The 22,566-nt window shown below is 41.7% G+C and overlaps 1 protein-coding gene across 3 annotated transcripts in view; it reads left to right on the top strand.

Moving 5' to 3' along the window:
• Window positions 1-22,566, top strand: part of LOC125250790 (protein NLRC5-like) — a 243,665-nt gene that overhangs the window by 206,246 nt on the left and 14,853 nt on the right. For all 3 annotated transcript variants that reach the window (XM_048163565.1, XM_048163563.1, XM_048163564.1), the window contains 4 exons: window positions 3,392-3,565; window positions 18,380-18,553; window positions 21,449-21,622; window positions 22,016-22,122. In XM_048163565.1, coding sequence (XP_048019522.1) covers window positions 3,392-3,565; window positions 18,380-18,553; window positions 21,449-21,622; window positions 22,016-22,122 — 629 coding nt within the window. The remainder of the gene's footprint in view (window positions 1-3,391; window positions 3,566-18,379; window positions 18,554-21,448; window positions 21,623-22,015; window positions 22,123-22,566) is intronic.

Genomic DNA, 22,566 nt, shown 5'->3' with positions numbered 1-22,566 from the left:
TTGGAATACCTTAAAGCTGCCAAAAGACTTAATCCTCGTCAAGCCCGCTGGGCCATGTTGTTCTCCAGATTTGATTTTACAATCTCCTATCGCCCCGGCTCCAAGAACATTAAGGCTGATGCCTTATCCCATCTCCATGCTCCTGAGGAAAAGAATGAATCTCCTGAAACCATCCTCCCAAAGTCCATCTTCGTGAGCCCTATCCAGTGGTCTGAAGAGACTCTACCCTCCTCCAATGTCCCCAGGACCTTCAGTAACTCACCCGGATACGTCGCACCCCACTTGTGCACTCAGCTCACTCATCACTTGGCACTGGCCACCCGGGGGTCAATGAGACCCTCTCGCTGCTTAAGGAGCGCTTCTGGTGGCCCAACATGGCCAGGGATATCAGATGTCAGAAGGTACGTGCAGGGCTGCAGGGAGTGCGCCATCTCCAAGAGCCCTCGTCATCTGCCAGCCAGCAAGCTCACTCCTCTGCCCGTTCCTGAGCGACCGTGGTCACACCTGGGAGTAGACTTCATCACGGATCTCCCCGCATCGGCTGGCCACACCTGTGTCAAGAGGGTATGGGACTCAGCTCACCACCAACTGCAGAGAACCCTGCGCAGACGCAGGATGACAGCAGACCTTCGGCGCTCCAACACTCCATCCTACCAACCGGGGCAGAAGGTCTGGCTGTCAACCAAGGACATCAGGCTGCGTCTGCCCTGCAAGAAGCTGAGTCCTCGCTTCATTGGCCCATTCATCATCACCAGACAGATCAACCCAGTCACGTATCGTTTGCAACTTCCACCTCAGTACAAGATTCATCCAACCTTTCACGTCTCCCTCTTAAAACCTCACCACCCTTCTGTTTCTCCCTCCACAGAACCTGACGTGGCAGCCGCCGAGCCTCCCCCTTCCACTCATCCTGGATGACGGTGCTGCATACGAGGTTCGCGAGATACTGGACTCCCGGCGTCGTGGTGGTCTACTGGAATATCTAGTCGACTGGGAAGGCTACGGCCCCGAGGAGCGCTCATGGGTCCCTAGAAATGATATCCTCGATCCCAATCTTCTACAAGCATTCCATGCCAGCCACTCTGACAGACCTGCCCCACGCCCAAGAGGACGACCACCACGACGTCGGGGTCCTCGGCCCTCAGGAGCGGGCCGTGGTAGGGGGGGTACTGTCACAGACACGTCAGGTTCCACCTCCCTCCAATACCCACGCACTCAATCACCGGAGTACTAATCACCGCCACCTGCAGGTTATCAGCACAGCAATCACCTCCACCTTAAAAACCCCACACTCACACACAGTCACTGTCCGGTCTCGTTCGTATCACAACTACATGTGTACTTACCTCAAGGACTCCTACCTGCTACTTACCTGTCTCCAACGTCTCCAGTGTCTCCAGTATTCCTCGTGTGCTTCTCCAACTGTGTGTGACTGTTCCCTGTCTCCAGTCTCTAGCGTGTTCTTCCAAACTCTTCCTACAATCAACAAAAGGACAGTATCATTCTTCTATCAACATTCCAAGTTTCAGTAATTACCATATACTCACCATATTCTCTGCTGATATCAATAAAAACACTTTACTTGCTTTTACATCTGCCTCTGAACCGTCTCTGTTGTAACAATAATGAGAGCGAATGCATGTGTGCTCGATATAATAATACACATCCGATCGTCTAAAATTGCTTGAATGTCCAAACTGGCAAACCTTAAAACACATACAACTGACAAAGTTTAGTGAAGACGCAAAGCTCACTGCTTGCACACCGTCACTATGTGTTGAACCGGCGTTCACCTCCGTGTTTCTTTTATGCCACTGACTGGACGGGCGGAGTCACGTGGCTACACACATGGTAGTATGTTTTTAAGGAGGAAGTTTTAACCAAAATAACCAACATGGGAAAATTACGTCAGTTAGAGGTTCTGAATTTCGATTTCGATTACCTTTCGATTAATCGTCCAACCCTACCTTACAGTGTTGTTGTAATGATGCTTTTCAACATTTTCCAACACCTGTTCCTTTCCCATTAGTTTAATGTGCAACTTTTAGGTGCTTTCTGCATACAGTTACTGTCTTTACATGTTTTTTCTTAATGAAATAACACACAGACTTCTTCTACTTTTGTTGGGTATAAGACCAATAAAAATCCTCAATACCACCTTTAAGTGAAATTCAACATTTTGGATACAAAATAGGTGAATACTGTAATTCATCTAGATCTGATGAGTTTTTTAAAATGGTGGGATGGGTGTCTGTGAGGACAGTCTTTGGACAGGAGATCACAGACCGATCGGTGTTTGACATCAGAGTACTAAGCATAGTACTCTAAGCATAGTATTCTGATGTCAGCGAATCAAAAGCATACAGAGTCGTCTGCTCTATACTTACTCTCACTGTACTTTAATCTCATACACCGATCGATCTGTGCAGCGCTGATTCAAGACGATTTCAACCTTTGTATTGTTACAGTGTCAGTAGTATAATTAAATGAACAATGTGTAGTCTTTCTCCATGTTTTTGCTCCTGGATATCTCTGATAATTTGTTGGCAAAAGTCTGCTGGATGAAGCTAAACATGTTAGTTGATCATCATAGATCTGAGTCATTGACTTTTCTTTTTCTGTCTTCAGTCTGAATAGATGCAGTATTACAGAGAAACAGTGTCTCATCCTGACTTCAGCTCTGAAATCAAACCCGTCACACCTGAGAGAGCTGGACCTGAGCTGGAATAAACTAGGAGACTCTGGAGTGAAAAACCTCAGTGATCTACTGATGAACCCACAATTCAAGCTGGAGAAACTAGAGTTAGTATCATTATACTGTACAGCAGTTACAGTGAGATTGAAGTTTATTTATAGTTGATGGACAGCTGTCTTTCCTCATTCGACTGCTGTTTGGATTTCATGTACTTTCTCATTGTGGTGGTGATATTATGATAACTCTGTTTCATTAATTAATCTTTGTGAGGCAGATGACTACATTATGTGATAATACAATAAACTTGTTAAATTCGCTCCACAGCGCCACTCAGTGCATTTAATTATAACTGCTAGTTTCAGAGCTTGGGATTTATCATGGATTCACTGCATTTTCAGCCAGCAAAACAACATTTTTCGAATAATAAACACAGATTGGGTATACGACTATTCAAATATTCATTCACACCCCTAATGTACTGATTGTGTTCATGCAGAAATCTGCATTTTCAACAGAGAATAAAGAATAGAGACATCAAATAAAGAGTTAAAAATGAAAGAGGAGAAACGGTATCTTCAGCACACAGAACTAGAGTAACTGTGTTTCAGAACAAACTATTGGAAACTAAATGCTGCTGAAGCTCTTCAATAAGATGATCATCATAGATGTGAACCATTGTTATTTCTCTGTCTTCAGTCTGAGTGTTTGCAGTATTACAGAGAAACAGTGTGTCATCCTGACTTCAGCTCTGAAATCAAATCTGTCACACCTGAGAGAGCTGAACCTGAGCGGGAATGAACTAGGAAACACAGGAGTGAAGCACTTATATGACATACTGAAGGATTCACACTGTAAACTGGAGAGAATGAGGTCAGTAACATTCACATACAAGAATCAAAATGCTGAAAATCACTTCAACAGTTTAAACTAAAACACTTTATTCTCAATATCTCACAGTGGGCATCATTTATTAACCTGTTAACCTTTACTGGCGCGCCGACGCACCGAAGCTTCTTTGTTTAAATTAGCTAAAACTTACTGTTAGATTTAATGTAATTACCTTGACAAACTATACATCATTAAAAATATCTAAGACTCAAGCTTCAATTTTTAATCTTTATTTTACTCTCAACATCGTATAGTGACTGTTATTTGTTAATATGCGTAGGGAGTTATGAATATGAGAAACAGAGTCATTACCTTTTCATTGAAATATGAGCGTCAGCCTCAGCCATTGAGAAAAAACGTCTCAGGTTAACCATGGTTCCCTGAGACTCTGCGCTGAATTGCGATATGGGGAACATCACTCGTGACTCGTGTTCGAAATGCCAAAATCACAACACTCCAATCCTATTGACCGACTACAGCCTATGACGTCAAACGGCGCAAACAGTGACGTATAAAGGGAGCGCCTGAGGAAGCAGTCAACATCTTTTCGTCTTTGAGAGACTGTTCAGTAGACATCCCGAAGCATGGCAGGAAAGCGCAGAGTCTCGTTCCCTGTTCTCAGGGAACCATGGTTACATGCGTAACCTGAGACGTTCCCAAAATGTCTGGGCAAACGTCCGGCAGTTTTCCAGGGAAAAACCGGGAGCAATTTCTCCAAGGCTGTCAGTGACAGCATTCCCTACGGCCAACAGCCCAAGCAAAATCACCCCCAACGCCACCAAGGAGGCCTTACTAATCTAGTGAAAGCCAAACCTAGCCTGGCCAACCTTGTCTGATACACAGAATCTCCAAGCGCAAAAGCAACTCAAACCCACACGCAGAGATGGGCATCCTGGAGAGCGGAACTCAGCTGAGCGCTAAAAACCCTTGTATGAGGGGAGTACAACCACTACTCAGCTTCTGATAAAAGCGCTGAGGAGGCTGTGCACTAGAAAAACCCTGGTACAGGGGAGCACAAACCAGCCTGGGGCCAGTCTGAACGGGAGACTTCACAGAAGTCTACAACCAATGACCAGCTTAGAGAGCTAAGCACAATTACACAGTCAACCCAAAGGGACGTACGAAGCTCAACCTAACAGACAGAACATACTGAAGGCACATACCCATGGAGGCCGACCAGAAGGGGCCACAACATAACTAAAGTTCTTATAAATGAACTAATATCACAACAAGAACCCAATCCAAAAGGTGGTATTCAGGATGGCCCATAAGGCCATTCAACTGAAAACATAGCATGCTAAGCGCATGACCAACCAAATGATTAGGTAGCTGTGAGTGCCCACGAAACAGCCCATCCAACACAGTTCAACAAGCAGTGTACTCGGTAAAAGCACCTTTCTACTCTTTAAGCAAGAGGAGTACAGCGTACGCCATCACGCGCTAAAGAAGGCCCCATGGGCCTATAACTTAGCAGACACGTGGCATCAGCTCGTGGCAGTGTTATCAAGCTCCAGGCAGAACAAACCGACTACAGAGGATGTTAATGAGTCAGCCGGAGCCCTGGCCAGCCAGCGACATAATTCCTTTCACTGTTTCTTGTCAAAAGAAACGCAAAAGGTACATGACAGCATGTTCCCAAAGGAGGCCCCGAAAGCCTACCCATTACACGCAGCGTCAGTTAGCGGCCATTAAGAGATGGGCATCCCGGAGAGCAGAACTCAGCTAAGCGCTATAAACCCTCATATTGAGGGGAATAAAATCCGCTCTTCCTAGGATCTACTCAGTGGCTGATAAAGCACTGAGGAGGCTGTGCGCTAGAAAAACCCTGGTACAGGGGAGCACAAACCAGCCTGGGACCAGTCTGAACAGGAGACTTCACTGAAGTCTACAACCAATGACCAGCGTAGGGAGCTAAGCACAATTACACAGTCAACCCAAAAGGGAAGTACGAAGCTCAACCTAACAGACAGACCGTACTGTGGGCACATAGTCATAGAGGCCGGAACAAAGGGCCTACAATATAACTAGAGTTCTTAATAATGAACTAAGCATTCCACAGAAACTCAACACATGAGGCGATATTCCGGGATGGCCCGTAAGGCCAAGCACCTGAAACATAGCATGCTGGAAGCATGACCACCAAGTAATTAAGTAGCTGTGAGTGCCCACGAAAACAGCCCGTCCAACACAATCCAACAAGCAGTGTACTTGGTAAAAGCACCTTTCTACTCTTTAAGCAAGAGGAGTATAGCATACGCCATCATGCGCTAAAGAAGGCCCCATGGGCCTATAACCTCAGCAGACACGTGGCATCAGCTCGTGGCAGTGTTATCCTTAAGGAAGCAAATGCACTCAGTAAAAGCACCTTTTACTCTCTAAGTGAGAGGAGTACAAAGCCAAACTCCAGCGTGATAGCAAAGGAGGCCTGTGAAAGCCTACGACTCGTGAAACACGTGAAACAAAGCGTCAGCTAGTGCAATCACGACTCACCCATGGTGAAGAGACATACAAAAAACCCACACAAAGCTGTGCCAACATGCAGACCGAAAGGAGGCCCTGATGAGGGCCTACAACCTCCATGAACACATGGCAACAACCAGTGGTAACTTATGACAAATGCCAGCCAACAGGCCAGTACTCGAAAGACCCATAGGTAGGAGAAGTACACACTACGCCACAGAACTCAACGAAAAGCCTGAGCTAAGGCTTATTCGTACGGAGGGGGCATGGCCAATGACGGCATGCGTCACAAGACATGACTCAACCATGGAAAGAATCTAGATATAACCAACCCAGCTGGGCCAACACAGAGGCTACAAAGGAGGCCTGGTAAGGCCTACTACTTTTAAGCACCATGTGGCGCCAGCCTGTGGTCATAACAGGGCCAATGCTCAAAGGGGACCAGTTCTAGACCCTACACGATAACTGTACGATAACACGAGAACTAGCTACACAACCTGAGCTTAAGCCTACACATTCCAACAGGCAATGTACATATAAATATGCTATCACGGTCTAAGGAAGGCCTATAAGGCCTAACACCTCAAGTAACGTGAGCATAAGCCTGAGGCAGTGCTAAAAGCGTGAGCAAACTAGTGATCATAAACCAACAGCGCCCAAAAACAAGCTGTATTAAAGAGAGGCTATAATAAAGAGCCAACAATCTAACAGCAAGTGTAAAACAGCTGCTGTGGTCATGATCGACTGGGGGGAAGTCGAGAATATACTATTATAACCAGAATAGGACTCTCTACACTCACCCTGAGTGTGCAATCCAACAGGTGATGCACTCAATGAAACATAAACCCTAACCGGGGAGTACAACAAAACACCACGTTCATAGACAGAGGCCAGTCACAGCCTGCTATCACAGAAACAGGTGTTAACCTGTGGCAGCACTAGAGTAAGCTCACATAAATATGTAGGGCTAAAGTCTAAGAACCCCAAAGCAAAAAATGCTTTGAACACACATGCCATCTTTACAAGGATAAATGTTTTTTCACAGGACAAATCTGACATTTGTACTGAACCCAAGAAAAACGGAAGCTACGAAGCTTAGCACCGTTAAATCAAATTGATAATACAAGGGGTTCACGTGAAAACATTAAAGCATGAAAGGTTCTGAACAGTGAGGCCTAGCGTAACGCACAACTTATCTCCTCAGAGATAGGGGCCTGCCACCTGAGACAAACAACACCAGGAAGGCTAATTAGCAACTTAAACCTTAGCTGTTGATCTGACTCAAGCACCTACATACAAAAATATGAAGGGGAATATGGGCAAAAACGGCCACCAACTCCCTCAGGAGGAGGCCAGAACTAGGAACTATATGACCACAAGGGGATAGTAAATAACAGGAGAATGCAAACAAACAAACACCTAACCTAGCTCTAGCCTAGCCGCTAGCTAAGGCCTACTGGGCCAAGCAAAGCTTGGGCTTCATCTTGGAACCTTCAAATATGAGGAGAAAATGAAGCACTGCAAGCAAACAGTGTCAGGCGGCCGATAAGCCGTCCTGCACACAAATAACTGAAGCAACGAGTGCCAACTCAAACCAAACTAAAGTATTAGCTGAGAAGCTACTCTAACATAGGAGGCTACAAAAATAGCGGCCATAAAGCGGCCTGCATGTTTTGAAAACTAGCCAACCTAAAGCTACAGTTATTTTGCCCCAAAAAAAAAAGGTGGCCTAGAAAAAGGCCAGCCGACAGCCTAACTGTAAAAACACCTGAGCAAGTAGAAATATATATATATATATATATATATATATATATATATATATATATATATATATATATATATATATATATATTATGGAAGGTGAAAGAAGAAGAGGAGAGGGTAGATATAAATCGCCCCAAAATAGCTGGGGAATCGATTACAAACGCAACGGTGTTTACAATTGATCACCCATTACTCTCGCTTCTTCCTCCTCACGTTTGTCTAGCTCAGATCCAAATCTGAACAGCCAGGGGTTTTTCCATGCCCTCCCGATCTCAAACGCGGAGATCACAAGAGAATGAAAAGTCTATGGGAGCCGCAACATTCATGGACAGAAAGGAACCGTTCATCGAACTCTCCGCGCACGGCCCCTTTCTTAACACACACTCATGGCAGCTGCAGTCTGCCGAAAAGCGCGTCCCAAAAACACAGCGGCGACATCAAACACGGACGTCACAGTCATTACAATAGACCCTCGTCAGCCCCAGGAAGCAGAGAGAAAATATAATTCTCTCAGAGTTCCCAACGAGCTCACCTACGAGCCCTATGATTGCAGCCGCCGTATTGCCTCAGCACACACGGGGCTACAAAACACCAGGCACAGATGCAGACACCTCCTCCCTTGGAAAGAGTGTCAAACGATAACAGAGCGTCCGAACAGAAGAGACGCTCGCAGTGAATAATAGACAAACACAAATAGACGGCGCCCTCAAGCAACATCTATGCGTTCGCTCCTCTCCAGACAGAAAAACGCCAGAAACGTGTACATCAAGTGTCAAACCTAGGGGACACGGATGAACACATTCTCCTGAACGTTTGCAGACAAAAAAGAAATAATTTCCTACCGGAGTTTGTTAAACAATGGCACGAACAATACAGTCCCAAAAAGACAAAAAGATGTTGACTGCTTCCTCAGGCGCTCCCTTTATACGTCACGTGTCGCCGGCCAATAGGATTGGAGTGTTGTGATTTTGGCATTTTCAACATGCATCACGAGTGACGTTCCCCATAGCGCAATTCAGTGCAGAGTTGAAGTTCCCTTTCGAAAGGGAACTCCTGTGAGATCGTCATGAAAAAACTCCACAAAATAACATCCCTCAGGGCTTTTAGCTTAAAAGCATGCACATTTGGATAAATATTGATGGATTCTCGTACGTTTATGTCAATTTTCTATACAGAGAAGTAATATTTATTCAATTTTTACTCAAAACACGCTGTTGTCATCATATGAGCGCTGTATACACAGATCTACTGTGTTTTCAACTATATACCTGCAGCTGGAGGGCGCTCTGTGCACACTAGTCCACAAATAACACATGATGAACAAGAGGCAATCATATGACATACACGGAACTAACAGAGGCTACCAGACATTGCTATAATCATTGATATAAACATACAGAACGTCACTTTTGAAAGTAATAAATACACGATTGTGACGATATGTGGTTTATCTGTGTTCTTCACGCCATGTCATATTCATAATAGTAGATTATATTTATAATGCAATTCTAATCGCTTTTTTCATTGCGCAGAATAGCATTAAATTATATATTTTCTATCTGATTTTTGATCTGAAGCCACATCACATCACAGAAGGTTATTTAAAACAATTAGGTTTAAGGTTATTTACTAGTCAGTAAGTTTGGAGCAAAAACGTGGTTTTAATCTTATAAATTGTCGTGTTTTGTTGGTGTGCTAAGCTAACATGCTAACGAGCCCAGGGATGCACCTGTTCTGAGCTAATGCAAATACAGTAGGTGGACAACCAAAATGGGTATTAACGCCGCGCATACCGCCGCCCCAGGGCCGTTGCGTTAACTGAAATTCAGTCGCGTGTAAAAGACTACCACCAGTTGGCGCAAAGGGACGGATTGGAAAGTGACTGTAATAATAAAATGTTGGTTTGTAAACGATGAAAGGATGAAGTAAAACAACAATAACATTATTATATAACATTTTAACATCCTTAAAAACCATTTGAAAATTTAAAGTGAGAGTTAATTTCAAAACGTGGGATAGTCTTAGGCTACAGTCTAATGGGTATTACCGCCGCACATACTGCCGCCGCAGGGCCGTTGCGTTAACTGAAATTCAGTCGCGTGTAAAACACTACCGCCAGGTGGCGCAAAGGGACGGATTGGAAAGTGACTGTAATAATAAAATGTTGGTTTGTAAACGATGAAAGGATGAAGTAAAACAACAATAACATTATTATATAACATTTTAACATCCTTAAAAACCATTAGAAAATTTAAAGTGAGAGCTAATTTCAAAACGTGGGATAGCCTTAGGCTACAGTCTATGCATCAAAAATTAAAAGAAAGACCTTTACACAAAGTGGACATGCTATTGTCATTAAACAGTCATTACTAGGCATATATATATATATATATATATATATATATATATATATTATATAAGGAGCAAACACACACGATTAAAAATGTAATATTTTCATTCTGGTCTGCTCTTAGAAAAAAAAATGTAATGTTAGTGATTTTGATATCGCAGACTAAAATACCGGCAGGAATAAATATTTTGGCTAATTTACTCATTAAAACCAAAGGTGTTCATCAGTGATTGTACATCAAGAGCAAGGATACGTTGTGTGCATTTTGTTTTGTGCTTTTACCAGAACGAAACGCTCGATTGTCTGTGTGAAAACTGCGCGTGTGCACGAGCGCCATGAGAACTGATAACAGCCGCAACGAGCACTGGCCATGATTTCAGAAAACAACACATTCCAGCGGATAGATCGCCTCTTATTTAACACAGACCCATATCTTATCGAATTGAGATATTTCTTTCTTTTTAGGTACAATTATTCGCTGAGTTTAAGTTCACTTTTGAGACGTTTCAGATTCTCGCAGAGAGACAGCTGAAAGCGCACCCTATTTTTTTTTTTTTTTTTTTTTTTTTTTTTCAAACGTACAAGGTTTTGTTGTTATTGTGAGCGTACACAAATAAAAGTAGACCATTTGTAGTCTTGCACTAATCTGTAGGCTATTGCCAAAAATGACGGAAGGCCTGTTTTAAGTTGTTTCAGCTGTCATGAGGAGAAAATCCATCAGAACGCGCCGGCGCTTTCGTCGGCCAGAGGGATAAAAATGTAGCCAATTTAGTTTCATATTTATATTTAAATATTGGGCTATTGCCTTTTTTTTTTTTTTTTTTATTTCACCTATGTTCATTATGAAAAGGGAATAGCATGACGGATGCGTAATGTCGGGAGACATGCAGCGGGTCAGACATGAGTTTGACCACTTCATTAAGTTTTGCTTTCTAAGTCTTTCTTTAAAGTGAATTTCGTTTTGTAAAAATTGTATCTTAATTTCAATCAATGTTTCATCAAACAATTGCCTATATTTAATAATTAGGAAGAAAACCAAGAAAGTCGGGTGTGGAATGGATTGAAGTGCGTAACAAACGAAACCATGTTTCCGCGGCCTTTAAGGCTGAATCAATATACGTCTTTCTGTTTTAATTAAATTTATTTATTACTTTATTACATGTCTTTATTACTTAAATAATTGATAAGATGTTTTTGGTCGAACAATATATTTTAGCTGGTCTAGTTAGACACAAATTTGCGTAGTGGCTTATTGTGCAGACTTTTTTTTCCTACCACACGCCAAACTCATAACATTTCTTGCAGATAAAAAAAAAAAAAAACACACGACGCTCCGACTTTTAAAAAATCCTCGCTCCAGTCAAAACTGCGCACATACTCTGCTCGGCAGCAGCAGACGCTGGCAAACGCGCGGGGGGAGGGTTGATCCCATTCGGAACTTCTGCAAATCCCCATAACACAAACAAAGAAACTTACTGCAAATACTCATAACAGAGTCTAACAATTGTGTATTTCGTCAGCTTATTTCATATGATCAGATCAGGATGTTAAAATTAACAAAAAGCACCAAGATTGCAAAAAGGTCTGTCACACGCATAGCTTAGGCTAATATTTTGAGTCTCCCGCCCTCTGGATTAATGGCTTTGGTGACAAACATTTTAAACAAAGCGCCCTTCCCCCATCTCAAACTTGTCAACGAGCCATAATGTAACATATCTTGGTCAATTCTTTCGAGCTGCTTTACAGCTTAACCACAGTTTGCAACATCAGCAGTTATTGAAATAAACTGAATCAACACATATCTGCTGATATAAATAAATAGGCCTAAATAAATAGCAAAAACCAAGATTGGGTTTGTACGGTTCATTTGAACTATAATTTAATAATATATGTTATGATTATGTTATAGAGGTGCAATGTACAGATGCCTATGGGCCCTATTTTAACGATCTGAACGCAAAGTGTAAAGTGCACGGCGCAGGTGCACTCAGGGCGTGTCCAAATCCACTTTTGCTATTTTAAAGACAGAAAAACGGTCCGTGCGCCGGGCGCATTTTTGAAATGGGTTGTCCCTATTCTCTTAATGAGTAATGGCCGTAACGTTCAATAAACCAATCAGAGTGTCATCTCCCATTCCCTTTAAGAGCGAGATGCGCTCGCGCCATGGCGGATTGCTATTTATATGGCGGAATTTGTTGGCGGAAAAGCTGAACGCTTTTCAAGTGAAGAAACCGATCTGCTCGTAGGCGCAGTTAAGCGCGCGAGCAGATCATCTACGGGACAAGCAGGAATCCACCAAAGCTTCCCGAGGTGAAGAAGGCGTGGGATGAATTAGCAGTGATTGTGTCCTCGTCTTCTGGCATCAGATGTTTTGCTGAAATTACCTGTTAAGTGGCCAGTCAATCTTTCAGTCGTCTGCGTTGGATGCAAGCTTTCAAATAGCTCCGCGCGATGAGTCAGTTAATGTGTGTGTAATGGCATGATTGTTCAATTAATTAGCCAATTTCGTTCATCATTATAAGTAGTAATAGGCTGAATTGAAAATAGGTAGCCTAATTCTAATACACGCAATGACTATTCATCATTACATTTTTATATTTATGTAGCCTACACAATAATATTCTTTTACACTGTAATCCTTTTGTTTTTAATATTTGGCATGTTTGTGTGATGCGCATCCCTGTGTGTAATAAGCAAAGTCAACGCGCACCGTGGACGCGCCCAGAGGCGCAGTTTCTACCAACGCGCTCTAACAAAAAAACGCCCATGGGTGCACTAACTGGTGCAAATGCATTTACTAATTTAAGGACGTGGCGCTGAATGGGAAAACGCGAACGGCGCCGGACGCAAACTAGCAAACACACTTGCGCTGCGCCTTGCGTCATATTGCGCTGGGTGTATTATAGGGCCCTATATGTTTTGCATAAAGTAAGAATATTTAATAAAGAATCTTAAACTTCCAATGTTAAACATGTTCTCGTCATTTTGCTCTAACTGCAGTCAAAATACAAATAGGCCTATAAAATATTTTTATGCATTGTGTAGCCCATTGTGAAGAGTCAGATTAGGTGCAAACTATAGCAGAAACTTTTTATCTTAATAGCCTAGCACTTGTTGAATAACAAAATGTTGATTATTGGGATATCAACGTTTTTTTTGTTGTTGTTCGTAATTGTGTAGCTTATGGCATGACATTTCTTTTTGTAATGTTTATGAGCGTGTTAATGGATACAAACTAACCCTAACTGCACAATTGCAGTTTATCAGATTGTTACATAGCTATAATTGCATGATAGTTGAAACATTAACACATTAAAATCGTCTGATAATCATACAGTAGTTAACATGAACCCTTTGTAAGCGATGTATTACCATTACATCATGGGCGTACGGGACACCCCCGCACCACCAAAGTCTTTGCTTTTTTTAGAACTAAACTAAATTGACTAAAGATAAAAATAAAGCATCCAACTGAAGCCCAAAAATGCAAGCAGAATACCATAGAAAATAGAGCTAAATTACCACAAAAGGGGGAAAAAATCACTGTTTCCATCGCCGTTTATAAGGTAGCCAAGACAACAGCAAGCTTTGATGCGCTGTGCTACTGTGTTACTGTTAGCGGTCGTGTGCCGAGACAAAATAAATATCGGTCTTTGCTGAGATATTATTATTATCATTATTATTATTATTATATATTGCCCAAACGTAAAATTATCCTAGCCAATAAGTCTAGAGTTGGGCTATTTCTTTATTCTTTTACTGTAAATACATGAATTTAGTTTAGGCCTATATCATTTGATGCACCGATCGAAATTACTGAAAATTTGCGGCCGAAACAGCAATTTACGCGCTTGTCTAGAAGGGAACCTTATATAGCCTAACCTATACACAAATTTGTGTCTAACTTAGAATTTAGACCACCTAAAATATATTGTTAGACCAAAACATCTTATCAATTAATTAAGTAATAAAGGCATATATTTAAGAAATTTAATAAAAACAGAAAGACGTCTATTGCTTCAGCCTTATTCAAAGGCCGCGGAAACATGAGTTTGTTTGTTACGCACTTCAATCCATTCCACACCCGACGTTCATGGTTTTCTTACTAATTATTAATAATTGGTTGATGAAACATTGATTGAAATTAAGATACAATTTCTACAAAACGAAATTCGTTTTAAAGAAAGACTTACTATAAAACAAAACTTAATGAAGTGGTCGAAATCATGTCTAACCTGCTGCATTTGTCTCCCAACATTGCGCATCCGTCATGCTATTCACTTTTCATAATCAAAATTGGTGGCATATTAAAAAAAATATATATTAGGCTATAGCCCAATATTTAAATATAAATATGAAACTAAATTGGCTACATTTTTATCCCTCTGGCCGACGAAAGCGCCGGCGCGTTCTGATGGATTTTTTCCTCATGACAGCTGAAACAACTTAAAACAGGCCTTCCGTCATTTTTGGCGATAGCCTACAGATTAGTGCAAGACTACAAATGGTCTACTTTTATTTGTGTATGCTCACAATAACAACAAAACCTTGTACTTTTGAAAAATAAAATAAAATAAAATAAAATAAAAAACAGGATGCGCTTTCAGCAGTCTCTCTGCGAGAATTTGAAACGTCTCAAAAGTGAACTTAAACTCAGCAAATAATTGTACCTAAAAAGAAAGAAATATCTCAATTTGATAATAAATTCGTAGGTCTGTGTTAAATAAGAGGCGATCTATCCACTGGAATGTGTTGTTTCTGAATTTGATATTTGATATTTTAAGGAATAGAATACACTCCTGCATTTAAATGCGGCTGCAGGAGTTGCAGTTTTTTTTATGACTTTTTATTAATTCGTCCATTCTTTTTAGTTTTAATGATTTAGCTAAATCGTGCCTTAATAATGGGAGCGAAATTATTCAGTGACTCACGTTTTACTAAAATAAAGGATATAATTCATGAAACACGCAAAAATTTCTTAATCAGTGTCCAAACAGATAGGCTATATTTTCCCTAAGTAGTTATCTGTCAAATAAAGGACAGGTAACGCATAACAAAGTATGTACGTGTCAAAAATCCATGCTGTTTTATTAAAGGAGTTTAAAATATGAATAATAAATGTATTTGTGATAAATATAGGCCTAATATGTGAGAAAATTGACATTTTGCATAAAGATAAATGTGCTTTGATGCATTGGTTGGATAACATGTGGTTAAAACGCCACTCAGCGGTCAAAAGCTGCAAATGCACTTTGCGACGCGGCGGCACGCGCGGCAGTAGAAACACCATTTTGGATGGCCACCTACTGTAAATCATTATCCCGGTATTTTTTCTGTTGCTATGAAAAATTGTGTAGATTTATCAATATAGCAAGTCTATTATGATGTTAAGATGAACTATAAGCCTTTCTCCACATTCTGAGTTGTTCAAAGCGTTTGTAAGGATACTGATTGTTAGACTCTGAGATGAAGAACAGGAACGGTGTGTATAACATTAGCAACACATTATTAGCTGTTTGATAACGTAGTCAAGCAAAAGGCTAATTATATTAATTCATATTAATTAATGACAGAACCATCGCAAGGGCTGTGTGCGAGCGCATAGGGGCTTGCGCTAAGTGACAGCTGACTTGAAGTAAAGCCAATAAAGTTCATGTTTTTGTCTTTCGAAATACTTTAATACTATAAAACATAGCTAAAACAATATTGCTCTGAGTGTGTGACCGTGATTCATGTCAGTCAGTGTGGAATCGTACGTCAAGTTCTGAGAGAGCTATTCAGTCCATTATAAATTCTGATTTTGGACACCTCTGGAATGGATCAAACCATAGATATATTAGCCTACCTGATGAGTTCAAGTAAATATGCTGGGCAAATGTTACAGGGCAAATATGGAAAGTTATTTGGATTTGAATGAGAGAGGTTTCGCTTTAAATAAATGAATTTTACTTGACGTGTGTTGTTTATAATGAATGCCACTATTGTTACGGTGTGCTGTGCGGGAGAGATGAAGCGTAGACGGATATCCACAAACAAGGTAGTTTAATGACACAAAGGAGAATCAAACACCATACACACATAAACTAACATTCAGAACAGACAAGGAGTGAAGGGAGTGAGTCCAATATAAAGGGAGTGCTAACGAGGAAGTCCAGGTGATGATGATCGGTGATGATGGGGAGAAGACGAGGGAAGTGAGTGCCAGTGTGGAAACAAGAGGATCATGGGGAAATGGAGTCCTGGAGACGAGGGAACTGTGACAGTACCTCCCCCTCCCGGTAGGCGCGTCCTCGCGCCGTAGATGGCGCCCTGGAGACCTCACGCAGGTGCAAGGAGAGGAGCGGACGGACACTGAGGTCTCCAGGGCGGATCAGAGGCCGTGGGCGGCCATGGTGGGTCAGGGGCCGTGGGCGGCCATGGCGAGTCAGGGGCCGTGGGCGGCCATGGCGGGTCAAGGGCCGTGGGCGGCCATGGCGGGTCAGGGCGGCCATGGCGGGTCAGGGGCCGTGGGCGGCCATGGCGGGTCAGGGGCCGTGGGCGGCCATGGCAGGTCAGGGGCTGAAGGCAGCCATGGCTGGTCAGAGGCCGTGGGCCCCGACCCTGAAACCCTGCCCAGGAGATCCCACCCACAGGTACTGGGCCCCCCCCCAAAAAAAAAATACATGGGGAGTTTTAGGAGGGCCTTCAGGAGTCTGAGGAAAGGAGTGGGTTTGTGGGCTGGAGTGGGCTCTTGGCAGGCTGGGGCTGCAGATTCGGCAGGGACTGGAGATGCAGGCTCGGCGGAGGCTGAAGATGCAGGCTCGGCGGAGGCTGAAGATGCGGGCTCGGCGGAGGCTGAGGATGCGGGCTCGGCGGAGGCTGAAGATGCAAGCTCGGCGGCGGCTGGAGCGGCTGGAGCGACTGGCTCGGCGGTGGCTGGAGCGGCGGCGGCGGCTGGAGCAGAGGGCTCGGCGGCGGCTGGAGCGGCGGCGGCGGCTGGAGCAGAGGGCTCGGCGACAGCGGCTGGAGCAGAGGGCTCGGCGGCAGCGGCTGGAGCAGAGGGCTCGGCGGCTGAGACTGGGGATACTGGCTCGGTGGCTGAGACGGGAGATACTGGCTCGGCGGCTGAGACGGGAGATACTGGCTCGACGGCTGAGACGGGAGATACTGGCTCGGCGGCTGAGACGGGAGATACAGGCTTGGCCCAAAAGTCTATTAGCCAAGCTGTCTCACTGGGTGGCTCATGTGAGGCTGGAGCGTGCTCGGAGAGGGCTGGAGCAGCTTTTTTTCTCCTCCTCCGCCTTCGGGACCCAGCGGAGGAGTGTGGGTCCAGCGTGATACAGGGAGACAGTTCACTGGAGGGGTATGCGGAGGAAGACGGAGGCTGACTAACTGGCCAGGCCACCCGTGTTTCTGGAGGGACTGGACGAGATATACACATATCCAGAAGCCACAGGATGCAGAAATATTCCCATCGTTTGTGTGGATATCCAGACGTTTAAAGGTCCGTTCTTCTGTTACGGGTGTATGTGCTGGAGAGATGAAGCGTAGACGGATATCCACAAACAAGGTAGTTTAATGACACGAAGGAGTATCAAACACCATACACACATAAACTAACATTCAGAACGGACAAGGAGTGAAGGGAGTGAGTCCAATATAAAGGGAGTGCTAACGAGGAAGTCCAGGTGATGATGATCGGTGATGATGGGGAGAAGATGAGGGAAGTGAGTGCAGGTGTGGAAACAAGAGGATCATGGGAAATGGAGTCCTGGAGACGAGGGAACTGTGACAACTATATCCTAATTTGTGTTTAATTTTATAGTTGAATATATTAATTTATAGCTACTCATTTTTCATTCTTGTTCTGTTCTGAATGCCTTTAAATTTAAAGGAATTTGTGGAGTGAGGGAAACTAAAATAGCCTATTTCGATTCTTGCTAAATAAGAGAGGTTTCACTTTAAATAAATTCCTTTTGACTTGACTAGTGTTGTTTATAATGAATGGCACTACAGCCTATTTTGTGTTTAATTTCTACGTTAGATTGATAAATGAGGCCCAATGAGTCTGAGTTCATATTATAATTGTGAAAAAATCTTAACCTTAGTATTTTGTGATCTGGTGAAATAAAGATGATGATCTTCTTCCTCTGTCGGTTTAATTTAATTATGAAGAGTATGTGACTTTACAGAATAAAGAGTTTTCTTTTCTTCTGTATTATTTTCTGTTCTCTCTAATGTAGGTTAAGTGACTGTTCTATGACAGAAGAAGGTTGTTCTGCTCTGATGTCAGCTCTGAAATCAAACTCGTCACACCTGAGAGAGCTGGACCTGAGTGTGAATAAACTAGGAGACTCTGGAGTGAAAAACTTCAGTGATCTACTGATGAATCCACAATTCAAGCTGGAGAAACTAGAGTTAGTGTCATTATACTGTATTTACTGTTTAATTTATTTTCAACAGGACGCAATGTATTAGTTAACAGGTTTGTATGTGTATCAGTTAGTGTTGTCACGGTACCAAAATTCCAGTAGTCGGTACCGATACCATGAAAAATTTACGGTCCTCGGTACCAATTTCGGTACCACAGCAAAATCTGTTGGAACTATTTTACTATTTTATATATCCTATTTTAAAAACATTAAATATATAAAAATGCTCAAACATCTATTTTGTACTGTTGAAAAAAAACAGCATATGCTGACAGGTTTTGTTTTTTCAACAGGGGTAACAGACGTTCGTGTTTATTTTAGCTATTCAGTCAGTGAAACAACACACTACAGCCTGTAAAACTATTAAATAAATATCGGTAAATTATGGTAACCTAAAAAATAAGAAAGTTAAATGTTATTTAAAAAAACATTCGTTTTTTATTTCCACACAAAGATGTGTCATATAGCCAAAGTCCCGTTATTCTATACTCTTTGATATAGCCGCTTTGCGCTTTGTGAGGGATGTGGGACACGAGCAGGAAAGAGACCATTTCTCTTTAATAATATGTTATCTCCTGATGTTACAAGCAACTGACACTTGTTGTAAAAGGTCTGAAGAGCGAGTTTTATCCTCCGCAGGGGAAAGATATTCTGGCTATGTTTGATTTAGCGCTGCCAGAGAAGTCAAAATCACTGGTGTGTGAAACGCGCTATAGACAAATAAACTTGACGCGCCTTATAAAGTCCAATAACAAGCACAAACTGTGTTAAACAGAAATTGACGTGCAAGCAAAAAGGTTTCTGTCCTATGGTGCTTTTTCTACTTTACCACAGTAAAGAATGCGAATAATAGGCCTAAATGCGAACGAAAGGACGAAACGTTTATAATCCCCTAAGTGAGTGAAGATTTGGGAAAAGAAACAAATTCCATGTTCAGTGGAATAACTAATGGAATATTGTTAAATTCTCTGATAATCGGGTGACCAGATCGCGATTCGCAAAACAGAATAAGTGTATGGACTTAAAAGCTTAAATGTATGGACGTAGGCTGCCTCTCATTCGCCATGAACCAAAATGTTTCCATGGCTGCGATGTCACATTTAATTGCTAACCTATTATTTCTTTTGTAAACAAAGCTTTGTGCTTCACTCGTGTCATATTCAAGTAAATACTGGCACAGCCCTATCAGTGGGTACCGAATATACCCGGATTTTCGGTACTACCGGTACTACAGAAATGCGGGTATTGCCACATTTTCAAAATTTTCAAACACAAAACAGGAGAATATATAACCACTTTAACACATATGAACAGAATTAATGCAGGACAGGGACCAAACACAAACTGAAGGCTTAAATACTGATCAGAACAAAGGAAGAAACAATCTAGACACACCTGAACCGAACACTATAATCAAATAAGGTACTGTAGAGACAAACAGGTGGAGAACGAGGATGACTGAACTATTAACAACCTAGAAGATATACAAAGAAACTCAGACATGAATGGAACAGAAAGAGAATCAAAAAACAAACTCAAAACATGACAAACATTGTCTTTAATCACAAATCTAACATGTAGAAGAAATAAAGCACAACCACTTCAACATAAATGACAGAAAAAAGAAAGAAAAGAACTAAGAGTTTAAGGCCCCGTTTACACTAGTACATTTTTGTTTTTAAATAAAAAAGATCCTCGTCTACACTGGTATTTCCACAGCGTTTCAGAAACAATCTCCGTCTACACTACGACTGAAAATGCATGTCACATGACCGTTCATGCACACTGGGCATGTGTGTACAAGTGTAAACAGTTTCCTCTTGCACATGTACTGTATGTAGCTGCAGTATTAAAATAATGCAGAGTTTAACTGATCTATGGCTGCTAAAAATGACAACAAAACCAGCAAAGACTGTAGTTCAGTCTCCATGTTATTGTTTACACGGTCGTCGAGGATACACAGAGCAGACATGGGCAGCCACACCATAATTTTCAGAAGTCTCTGTTTTGGTCCGTTTACACTGAGATGTAACCCCCTGGCGTTTTCAAACTAAAACAGGGTCTGCAGCATTTTCAAAAGTCTCAGTTTTTTTTTTAGGGTAAAAACACTGGAGTAGTGTAAATGACAGGAGTAACCTTAGCAAAAGTAAAACGTTTTAAAATGAAAAGGCATTAGTGTAAACGGAGCCTTAATCAGGAGTATCCAATCCTGCTCTTGAAGGGGCCTGCAGAGTTCAGCTCAACCCCACTTAAACACACCTGAACCTGCTAATCAAGCTCTTACTAGTAACTTCTAGACAGGTGTGTTGAGGAGAGTTGATGCTAAACTCTGCAGGACAGAATCTATACACCCCTGGATTAAATACACAGAGTAATCAAAGTAAAACAGAACAGGTGCAGGAACTAATCAACAACCAAGGACACATAACAAAACTGTGACAAAAATAGATTGTTCTGAAATCTGACATTTATACTGGAGTAATGGTGCTTTTCACTAAATCTTCTTTTATTAAGCAAAATGTGTGTTTAGAGATTGTAAATTATAATCTAAAATGATTTAATAATTGATTCATGTTCAAGATTTTCTTTCATTAAAAATGTGAAAATAGACCATTTAAATGTTTATTTTTCTATTGTTTCTATATTGATCCTATATATTAATCTAGAGTGATAAATTCACTTATTTGTGGAGTGAGGACGGATCCAGACTTGGATTGTAACTAGTGTCCTCAAACGCTCCTGTCTTGGTTTGTTCGTTTATATCTTTAAGTTTCCATGTTTTTGCTGGTTTATTAGTGACTGTATGACATTCATTCATGATTCATTTAACTCACACATGAACTGAACATGATTTGAGTCATTTTCTCTTTCTGTCTTCAGGCTGAGTGGATGTAGTATTACAGAGAAACAGTGTGTCATCCTGACTTCAGCTCTGAAATCAAACCCGTCACACCTGAGAGAGCTGAACCTGAGTGAGAATAAACTAGGAGACTCTGGAGTGAAAAACCTCAGTGATCTTCTGATGAACCCACAATTCAAGCTGGAGAAACTAGAGTTAGTATCATTATACTGTACAGCAGTTACAGTGTGATTGAAGTTTATTTATTTTAAGACAGCAGAGCTTATGTTTCATTCTTTATAGCACTGCACTTTCTCTGTTTTCCCTATTGCTCACATCTTGTGTTTTTTAATCTAGTTTGTTATTGTTTAATTTCCAGCATTTGATACGATGTACTGATTGTGTTCATACAGAAATCTGCATTTTCAACAGAGAATAAAGAATAGAGAATAAATAGTTAAAATGAAAAAGAAACAGTATCTTCAGCACACAGAACTAGTGTAACTGGGTTTCAGAACAGACTATTGGAAACTAAATGCTGCTGAAGCTCTTCAATAAGATGATCATCATACTGTAGATGTGAACTATTGTTATTTCTCTGTCTTCAGTCTGAGTGTTTGCAGTATTACAGAGAAACAGTGTGTCATCCTGACTTCAGCTCTGAAATCAAACCCGTCACACCTGAGAGAGCTGAACCTGAGCTGGAATGAACTAGGAAACACAGGAGTGAAGCACTTATGTGACGTACTGAAGGATTCACACTGTAAACTGGAGAGATTGAGGTCAGTAACATTCACATACAAGAATCAAAATGATGAAAATCACTTCAACAGTTTAAACTAAAACACTTTATACTCAATATCTCACAGTGGACCTCATTTATTAAACAAAACGTATAACAGAAAATTGGGTGTATGGCCAAAACTTGGCATTTATCAATATGAGCGTGAGCAGTGGCTATGATCAGATCTCGCGTCTTGTCTCAGCTCATTTACACAAGTTTCTGAGTTAGCGTGAACTTGTGTGCTGCATAGTAAATCTGGTGGAGAATTGTGATGAGAGTGTTTTGTTCATTTAGATTTTTTTTTTCCTGACCGACAACTGAAGCTCATTATCAATCGAACCATTAAGCTTAGAATGTCATATTAGAATTAAATTA

The sequence above is a fragment of the Megalobrama amblycephala genome, linkage group LG17 (genome assembly GCF_018812025.1).
Source record: "Megalobrama amblycephala isolate DHTTF-2021 linkage group LG17, ASM1881202v1, whole genome shotgun sequence".
Classification (NCBI taxonomy): Eukaryota; Metazoa; Chordata; class Actinopteri; order Cypriniformes; family Xenocyprididae; genus Megalobrama; species Megalobrama amblycephala.
Note: the sequence above shows the minus strand (reverse complement) of the source record. Positions and strands in the feature narration are given on the sequence as shown.